Here is an 11,001-nt window from a genome sequence, read left to right on the forward strand (position 1 = left end):
CTCTGGTTATAGGCTGCCACGCCCCCTCGCAGAGGAGGAACGACTGCTTTAAAGCTAGTCCGAGGCCTAGACACAAACTTGATCTTCATGTCGGTGCTGACTGATCCATGGAGAATCTTCCACATGTGTAGCAGGATATACCGTTCTCGTCGGCGTTGCAGAGACATGATGGATAGTTTCTTGAGTCTCTCCTAGTAGTTGAAATGCTGAGCCCCTACAATTCATGCAGTAAAAGTCCGCTGAACTCCTTCCAGTTCTTCGATGTCCGACACACTTTGGGAATTCCACAGAGGACAACAGTACTCTAGTAGTCTGCGTACCAAAGACTTGTACAAAGTTAGCATGATGGTAGGACTCCGGTTAAAGAAGACGCTGAGAACCCATCCGACTTTTTGTCTTGCTTTGTTGGCCATATCTTTGATATGAGCAGTCCACTTTAGGTCCGAGGTAACAGTAACTCCAAGATCTCTCAGTTGGTCGGAAGGAGTGAGAGTGCCTTTGGACGTTGAATACTGATATAGGTCGGCAGTAAACGGTAATTGTAGCAAAGGATTCCTCCTATTTACTGCATGGCTCATAAACTCGAACTTATCTTCATGCAATGACATGTTGTTCTTAGTTGGCCATTGGGTAACAGTATTCAGAACCTGTTGCAAGAGTACCATATCAGGAGTAGTTGATATTGCTCTCATAATCCTTGTATCGTCAGCAAAGCAACGAACAACACTGTTGCCTACACACAGTGTTATGTCGTTTATGAATATAAGAAACAATATAGGACCCAGAACGGTTCCTTGAGGTACTCCACTCAAAATAAAGGCTGTGGTAATCTTTCAAATCTAATTTCCAACCTCATTTTCCAAACTCACGAAATTTGTAACGAGCTTTTAAAGATACAAGATTCATTCTCGCTATTCACGACCTAGTGAATGCCTCCATTCTTTGCATCCACTGACTAATATTCAAATGACTGTTGCGAAAAGTCTATCAGTTAACATTGAAGCTATAGGTATTATTTTAATATGTGAAAATTCTAAAATACTATCTTCTTTATTACTCGATAAAAACAAACTTTTAGTCTGATACGATCTTTTGAGTTTAATATGTTGCCCTAAATGTATGGTTGGGAAAAAAGTTTGAGCCACTAAAAGAATATGCAAGGGAGAATTGATTCTGTATTTTAAATCAGTCTCTGTATTGCCTCTTATTTATAAACAAGATTTTCTTTCTTGAAAAATTAGTTTATTGCGAGCGATATAAAATCTTTCCTTTCCAAAGGCCTTAAAATGGTTACCCAAACTCCCAATCACTATTCTCTCTCTAATTTTGAATATCTAACTGCATGGCAGTTTCTCCATTCCATACACAACCAGACCTTTTTCGCTATTTTAAAAATTGTGTAAGTCGACGTTCTCTTCGCTGAAAACAAAAGTAACATGTAGTTTTTAGTTCTCACATTTTTATTTGCCATTGAGTTCATTGTCTTTATTGTTTCTTCCCTTTGAAAGATACCCAAGTGCATGAAGGCAGCGGGTTCCATTTGGTACATCTATTCTCATGATAACAGCTATTCTCATGGAAATGGCTTCCTCATACCAACGGTTATTTGTACAGACCGGACAGTTCCCCTAATCAAGTTAGTTTAGATTCGGCAAACGGTTGGGTCCACTTAACTGCGGAGGTCTGGGAATTCTCCGAAATTTCTTTTATTCTTATTCGCCTCCCATCTAAAAAGATCCTTTTTCTTCTATTTGACTTTTCAGGCTCATTCTCTCTAATGTCATAATATTCGGAACGATGGAAATATTTTGTTAATAAATTTCTTCCTTTTCAAATATAATGGTATTAATCTCAGTGCGAACCTAAAACAACCCCTCCTCCCACCCCCCCTCACCAATAGAACGACCCACATACAGCAGCTATTCAATTTCCTTTAAGATCTTAACAAATCTTACTTCCAATAGTTGATTATTTACGAATATTTATCTATTCCATTTAAAGTCTATAATATTTTCCTTGTGGGGTTGTCCACCATATTGCTCATTACAAAAACCAGTATTGAACAACATAGTTAACCATGCATGTAGAAATGATGTTACACTCACATACACATGCACCTTCACGGTCATACTACAACGATCACTTTCACAGAGTACGTTCTTTCAGACAAACGCATCCTACACGCACACACACACGAATGAAACACACACACACAGATATGTATATATATATATATATATATATATATATATATATATATATATATATATATATATATATATATATATATATATATATATATATATAAACACATACAAAAATACATATAATGAGGGAGTAAATATGATTGATATACCTGAAGCTGAGAAGATCTTGATGTGCCCATGAATGAATTCAGTGTGTTTGAGGTCTAAGCCATCATTAAAATACTAAAGAGATGGAAAGCCCACGGTACGATGGAATAACTGCTTAGATGATATTAACCGAAAATGAAGTGACTCTCAGGATACTCACAAGATCATCTTGCAGATTGTGACAAAACCTAATGAATTGGAACTGGGAGTGTTGGTGATTATGGCAATAAAAGGAGATCTGACTGATTGCAACAATTACCGAGGTATCATATTTACGTCTGTTGTTATGAAAATATATAGTATGATCATTTTGAAGAGACTAGAGAGAAAGAATTATGAAAATTTGAGAGATGAACAAGCAGGATTTAACAAAGGTAGGAGTTATACTTACCAAATTTTCATTTTACGAACTATGGTACAGCAATGTGTTAATTATATTAATCCACTTTTGATGGCATTTGTGGAATATAAGAAAGCTTTATATCGTGTGCACTGGCCAATTTTGTGGAGTGTCCTACGTTATTAGGGTGTTTCTCTTAAATATGTAAATTTTATGAGGTCTCTCCACAAGGATCGCAAATAAGAAGTTATTATTAGTAGATTCGCATCAAATGAATTTCCAGTGAACATTGGAGTATTCCAAGGGAATGTGTTGTCACTTATGTGGTTTATCCACCTCAAGAATTTTGTAATGTATAGAACAGTTGAGGATGATGAAGAAGGATTGGACTGAATTGGTTACAAGAAATTAGCAGACCTAGAGTATGCTGATGGCAGTGTTCTTTCTACTAGAGCACCGAAGGACTTACAAAGCTTGCTTACGAAAATGCATGAAATATCAGATGAGGTTAGGCTCCAAATGAATATACGAAAAAGAGAGAGATTGAAAACAGAATGTGAAAGGGAGATGGAATATCATTGAAAGGAGAAAGGATTAACGAGATGGAATCATCTAAATAATTAGGAACTATGGTATCTAAGACACAATCTTCAGAAACAGAGTTCAATGAAAGATTGAGAAAAACAAATTAGACAATAACTAGGTTAAATTGGAAATCAAATCGTGTGAAATTGCTTATTAAAAAAGGCTAAACATCAGTTTAGGGCGTTCGATGATAAGGTATGGACATGACTCGAGGTATGACAATGACAAAATATCCACCATATTTTGTACTTTTGAGAACAAAGCCCTCAGCAAAGAAATTCAATTAAAATTGCAGGACAGAATTAGAAACAAAACTACACGATAGATTATTCCAGTGCCATATGTGGGTGCAATCATGGTGAGGATTAGATGGAGATGGTTTGGGCATTTTCTTCGTAATCCCCATAGTCCCAGAGCTTGGGGGGTTTTATTTATGTTTTTGAGTGCAAAGGGTCTATTAGTTGTTTCTATAGTAGAATTTTCTCAGGAATTAAAAAATCTATTTCTTACAAACACAACGGTAGCCGTTTTTTTTTTTAGAAATGCACATTGAATATGGGTACCCCTTGTGAAAATGAAATTTCTCTATGGCGCCTCCCAATGTCATACATTTCAATTTAAATATTCATTTTACAAATGTTAATGTATAAAGTGCCTCCAAATAATTATTTTTTGGTAACGATACCTTTCTATGATTCATTTGATGTGACTAATGTAGGATTATTTTGTTGTTTTTTTTAAATTTCAGATTATCAAAGATGTCACGGAAAGTTATTGTGAATAAGTGGCATTTTGTAATTTTCTCTTTTTCCGATTTTCTACCAATGAAATGCCAATATATTGTACATGCAATTGAAATAACTTATTCTTTCTAATGTCTCAAAGTATGTTTATATCATATCTTTCAATTGTTTGTAATGCAAATTAGATGTGTACAGAAACAAATAATAGCGTTTTGAATTAAACCAAGAAGTGGATGATAATTTAAACTCCAACATAGCTTTACTTTTGGTGTTGCAATGAAATAGTTAAATATGCAAAGGTCATGGCCCATTGGCATAGTAGTAGCTATATATTTTAATGCTATCATGCTGGCAGCAAACTGTTCTTTATGTATCCTAATCAAATCATTCATTTCATGATAACACAAAGTTTACTGTCCACCCTCAAAGTCAGATTCATCACTATAGTCAAACTGAGTATGATTATCAGTCACATCTATGTTGATGTCATCTTCTGTATCATGACTAAGAAGACGTACCACATCATTAAAACTTACCTGTTATAATGACGACCAGAAAGAAAACCATTGAAGGTCCCTGAGCTCAATACATCAGATTCTGTCAGTATCTCAGGACCTCCAGAGCTGTAGATCAAGTACCACAAAGCACCAAAGAAGGCTAAAGAAATGTGAAAGGGACCAAATGCGATAAACAGGTTGTTATATCTAGGTGCCTCCGGGGCTTGTATTTGAAATGCGAGTTTTGCCACAGCCAGATCATAGTGGACAACAATGATCTCCTGATTACATTCTCTTGCCACACGCTTGGATACCTTCATTGTATCAGTAACAACATCCAATCTGGTTGGTGACAAGTTGATGTTCTCCATGTAGAGTACTTTCTGTTGTGGAAGGGGATCACTGGTCAGAAGAGAGTTCCGGCCTGTCCACATAGGTGTGGTCCCCCTAACAACACTCATCATCCACAACATGTCCCTGCATTGCACTTGAGTGAAGTTTTGTGGCTGGGGAATGCTCTGTTTATGGTAATCAAACTGTCTGATTCTTGGCTTCTTGAGATAAGGCTCAAGTACGGTTTCTCTTGGCAGGAAAGAACGTTTTGATTGAGCTTTTTTGACTGATGAAGGTATTCATGTTGCTATTTTAGCTGATGTCACATTTGCTGATGTTAATGGTGGATTGTTTTCAGTACTTTGGTATACTTGACAGGCCATTTCTTATGTCTGATGTATTTGGATGGGTGGCTATCTCTGCAGAAATGTTCTGGTAACATATACCGACAGTATCATGAAGGGTTCCTTTACCAGAAAGAGTCTCACAATCTTCATCGTAGTTATCCCATGCTAAGCTGGTACAGAGCCCAGGTTGCTGTAGAATTCCATCTGGGGTTGCTTGCTGTCTGTCAGTTATGCTTGTTGCCAGGTCAGTCTCCAGTGATTCTGCTGTATGGTAACCTATGCAGTGGCCAAAATCATTCAATATCTCCACGATGCGTCTGCTGCCAGTTAAACTTTTGAGGCCCAGTCCAAGATATATATGTTTTGTGGGTTTTATTCTTCCTCCGAATATGATAAGCATAACATCGTCAGCAAAAGACTGCTTGCCTTTAGATATGATCTGATGGATTATATGAGCCTGCAAAGAGGATTTGAAAGAATGTCAGAAGCGATGTAGGAGTGTCTATTTGATATTTTGCTAGAGCTTCAGCAGTCACTGGATCTGGTAGGTTTTTCTGTTTGGTCTTGGCACTGAATACAAGAGAACGAATATACAATGCTGCTTCCTTGATGTTGTGTTCATCAAATGTTGCCAGACGTATTTCAGAATCTGGTGTGAGAGTGTGACTATAAATTAGTGTGCAAGACTTATTGCTCTGCTTTGTCTGCTTCAGTGTTGGATAAGTGTTCAATATTTTCTGGCAAAGTGACTGGGCAGAATCTGTTGATTCATCAGATTCCAAGCTTGACATATACCTGCCATGTATTGAGGTAAGCAGTTCAGCACCTTCGTTTTTTATGAATGTTTTATCAATGTATTGTTTTAGCTCGATGAAAGCAGTCTTATGGGCTTGTAATTTTTCAGATGCATGATTGGATGTCACCAGTTCTCTCTGGGCACGTTGAAGGTAAGATTTTCTGCAGGAGTGGTGATATTTGACCTCTTTAGAGATGAGGTCAATACCAGCTTTTTTTGCCAAAAGTTGTCTATCAGACATTGTCTGTGCTGCATCTTGGATACTTTGGGCACTCACAATGGTTTCATAGTTGCCTAGTCTTTCTTTTGGCTTGTTTTTTTCCTGCTGACTTTTCACTGCAGATACAGAACAAGCATAGTTTTGGGAAAATCCCTGTGTTAGATGCTGGGTTATGTTCAATGCTGGATCGTAAGGTTTTTTTCAGATGTATTTGCTTTCCATTAAAGTTGTCTGATATGGTCTGACGAACAGCAGTGAAACTTTTATAACATTGAGAGTGATACACATCTGTATCACCATAATAGTCAGTAAGCTTAACTGAAAGTTATTTTGAATCTTTGAATAATTTTCGCCTTGCACCATCAACATGTTTGACTTTTTCCCATTGAATCTGGATCCAATGTCTTTACCTCATACATGCATGTTCCAGTGGTATGGAGAATACAAGAGATCTTATTTTCCATTTTCTACACTACACTAATAACCTGAAAGCACAAATGATATTTATGCGACATCATCACCAACACCACCGATTAACTTACTTAACTACCATTAATAAAGCCATCCAACAGCTCCAGATTCAGGTAAACCTAGTAAAGCAGATTTGAAATATACGTTACAAGAAAATAGGATGAATTTGCAGATAAACCTAGATAGAAATCAAGGATTAAGCAAAAGAAACTATGGTTTATAAAAAATGTGTAAAGTTATCCAAATATCAGCATAATTAAGAATGCGATTGTATGTCCATTCATTAAAGCATTGTCCATCTTAACTATATCATGATGGTTTTCAAAATGTTTTTAAAAAACCTGGTGGATGTGAAATATAGGCCACAACAGTACCCAAGACATATTGAACATTTCTTTTGAATATAATCTAAAAAAAAAAAAAAATTACAGAATTCACTTGTTCGCGACAACATTTGGCGACATCTAGGCTTATCTGAAAGAACAAAAATCCAAACAATCTAACATTATTCACACCAAATGATGCATAATAAGGTATTCTTAACATAAAATAATTATTTTGAGGCATTATATACATTTAAATTTGGGAAATGCGAATTTAAATGATTATGTATGGAATTGCAAGGCTCCACGGAGACTGCTCTTTTTCACAAGGGGTACCCATTTTTAACATCAGTTTCTGAAAAAACGGTTACCGCTGTGTTTGTAAGAAATAGATTTTTGAATTCCTGAGAAAATTTTAATTAGGAAACAACTAACAGACCTTTTGCACTCAAAAACATAGATAAAACCCTCCGAGCTCTGGGATTACCAAGAGAGATTAGCTCAACAACCTTTCAACTGAGCTCGAAAAGGCACTAGGAAAGTTGTCAGACCAATACCTCTATGATGGGATTCAAGTAAAATACAGTCTTCTACAGGAAACTCACTCTCTCTCTCTCTCTCTCTCTCTCTCTCTCTCTGTATATATATATATATATATATATATATATATATTCATTCAAAATAGCTAAACATTTTGATTCACTGCTGTCTTGATTCTCTTAGCGACCCCGGGATCAGAGCTTCACGCTAAACCACTCGAAGACAATAGCTTCTGAACAGCCGGTATCGAATCCTGGTCCAGGAAACATGATAGTTCGCCCAATAATACCTATTTTTCCTTAGCCATGTTTTATACACCTCTTAATGTATTGGTTCCCTATACCTTGGGTATATATATATATATATATATATATTATATGTATGTATGTGTGTGTCTGTATATATATATATATATATATATATCATTATTATTATTATTATTACTATCCAAGCTACAACCCTAGTTGGAAAAGCAAGATGCTATAAGCCCAGGGGCTCCAACAGGGAAAAATAACCCAGTGAGGAAAGGAAATAAGGAAATAAATAAATGAAGAGAACAAATTAACAATAAATCATTCTAAAATAAGAAACAACGTCAAAACAGACATGTCATATAATAAACTATCAACAACATCAAAAACAAATATGTCATAAATAAACTATAAAAAGACTAAGTCCGCCTGGTCAACAAAAAAGCATTTGCTCCAACTTTGAACTTTTGAAGTTCTACTGATTCAACAACCCGATTAGGAAGATCATTCCACAACTTGGTCACAGCTGGAATAAAACTTCTAAAATACTGCGTAGTATTGAGTCTCGTGATGAAGAAGGCCTGGCTATTAGAATTAACTGCCTGCCTAGTATTACGAATAGGATAGAATTGTCCAGGGAGATCTGAATGTAAAGGATGGTCAGAGTTGTGAAAAATCTTATGCAACATGCATAATGAACTAATTGAACGACGGTGCCAGAGATTAATATCTAGATCAGGAATAAGAAATTTAATAGACCGTAAGTTTCTGTCCAACAAATTAAGATGAGAATCAGCAGCTGAAGACCAGACAGGAGAACAATACTCAAAACAAGGTAGAATGAAAGAATTAAAACACTTCTTCAGAATAGATTGATCACCGAAAATCTTGAAAGACTTTCTCAATAAGCCTATTTTTTTGTGAAATTGAAGAAGACACAGACCTTATATGTTTCTCAAAAGTAAATTTACTGTCGAGAATCACACCTAAAATTTTGAAAGAGTCATACATATTTAAAGAAACATTATCAATACTGAGATCCGGATGTTGAGGAACCACCGTCCTTGACCTACTTACAATCATACTTTGAGTTTTGTTAGGATTCAACTTCATACCCCATAATTTGCACCATGCACTAATTCTAGCTAAATCTCTATTAAGGGATTCACCAACCCTAGATCTACATTCAGGGGATGAAATTGATGCAAAGAGAGTAGCATCATCTGCATATGCAACAAACTTATTTTCTAGGCCAAACCACATGTCATGTGTATATAGTATAAAAAGTAATGGGCCAAGAACACTACCCTGTGGAACACCGGATATCACATTCTTATTATCACTATGGTGCCCATCAACAACAACTCTTTGAGATCTATTACTTAAAAAATCAATAATAATGCTAAGAAACGACCCACCCACTCCCAACTGTTTCAGTTTGAAAACAAGGGCCTCATGATTAACACGGTCAAAGGCAGCACTAAAATCAAGGCCAATCATACGAGCTTCCCGACCACAATCAAGGGATTTCTGTACAGTATTGGAGATTGTAAGAAGGGCATCACATGCTCCAAGGCCTTTACGAAAACCAAATTGTAAACTAGGGAGTAGATGATTACCTTCAGCAAACCTATTAAGACGTTTTGCCAGAAGACGTTCAAAAACTTTATATAATATGGGAGTTATGGAAATTGGGCGGTAATCAGTGGGACTTGAGCTACCACAAACACATTTACATAGAGGAGTAACATTACCAATTCTCCAACTAGTGCTAAAAGCTCCTCTTCTTGCTAACTTGCGCAAAATAACAGATAACTTTGGAGCTAAGAAATCTGCTGTCTTTATAAAAAACAAAGGAAAAATACCATTTGGGTCTACACCTCCATAAGCATCAAGGTCCATCAACAGAGCTTTAATCTCACGAGATCGAAATGCTAAACTAGTTAGTTTAGCCTCAGGAAAACAGGAATGAGGAAGTTCAAGTTTTTCATTACTCTGTTTACTGTCAAAAACATCAGCCAAAAGAGTTGCCTTTTCCTTTGGACAGTGAGTGACTGAGCCATCTGGTTTAAGTAAAGGAGGAACTGTTGCATCTACACCAAAGAGTGCAGATTTAAGGGTAGACCACCATTTATGTTCCTGAGTTGTACCAGAAAGTGTTTCTTTTATGGTTAAATTGTACTCCTTTTCAGTTGAGGCATAAACTCTCTGAGCAAAAGCTCGAAGCTGAGTATAGTTGTTCCAGGTCAAATCTGATCTGTTACCCTTCCAAATTTGATAGGCCTCCTGCTTCTCCAAAAAAGCACGTCTACAATCATCATTGAACCACGGTTTGTCCTTCACTCGGTACCTTAGCACACAAGAAGGGATACGCCTATCAATTATGTTGACTAGATTCTCATTCAGAGGGACAACAGGATCTACACTATTATATAATTGTGACCAATTCAAGCACAAAAGATCATGTAAAATCCCATTCCTGTCTGCTTGGGATTTCATATAAATTTTACAAGAATATGATATATCAGGGACAGGCTGCTCAGTCTTCACTAATAATGAAATCAAGGCATGATCAGATGTCCCGACTGGAGAACCAACCTTACCAGTTATAACGCCAGGGGAGTCAGTGTGTACGAGGTCCAAGCAATTACCAGACCTGTGAGTAGCTTCATTTATGATTTGCTCACAGCCTGATTCAGAGGCAAAGTCTAAAGCTCTTAAGCCATGGCGATCGGTAGGAGAGATAGAACTTAACCACTCCCTATGGTGAGCATGAAAATCACCAACAAAGACAAAAGAAGCCTTTTTATCATCTTCTTGTATCTTAGCCATAATGGTAAGAAGACAATCAAAGATAGAATCATCCATGTCTGGATTCCGGTAGATCGAACATAAATAAAAATTGTTATGCCTGCCACAAACTTTTATTACCTGAATCTCATGACATCCACATTGATAGCAGGACTTATGAGAAGCAGGGTACTCGGTCCTCATATACACCGCCATTCCCCTGGCCCTAGGGATGGCATCACGTTTCAACATTATTGGCTTCTTAAAACCAGTTATAAGGAGCTCAGATGAGTGCCTCATATTAGAAACCAAAGTTTCTGAGCACAAAAGAATATCATACTGTCTGGACGCAACTGTAAGGTCTTGGATATTTGCATGAAGACCACGAATATTGCAATACAGAAGACGACA

The 11,001-nt window shown here is 36.7% G+C and overlaps 1 protein-coding gene across 1 annotated transcript; it reads right to left on the bottom strand.

The window, feature by feature from the left end:
- Positions 1–221: 221 nt before the first annotated feature.
- On the bottom strand, positions 222–906 carry LOC137640782 (uncharacterized). The gene is made up of 2 exons (XM_068373254.1): positions 870–906; positions 222–733 (listed from the first exon to the last, which is right to left on the bottom strand). The coding sequence occupies exons 1-2, from the start codon at positions 904–906 to the stop codon at positions 222–224; spliced, it is 549 nt and encodes a 182-aa protein (XP_068229355.1).
- Between the last annotated feature and the right edge of the window lie 10,095 nt (positions 907–11,001).

Source organism: Palaemon carinicauda, chromosome 5 (genome assembly GCF_036898095.1).
Source record: "Palaemon carinicauda isolate YSFRI2023 chromosome 5, ASM3689809v2, whole genome shotgun sequence".
Taxonomy (NCBI): domain Eukaryota; kingdom Metazoa; phylum Arthropoda; class Malacostraca; order Decapoda; family Palaemonidae; genus Palaemon; species Palaemon carinicauda.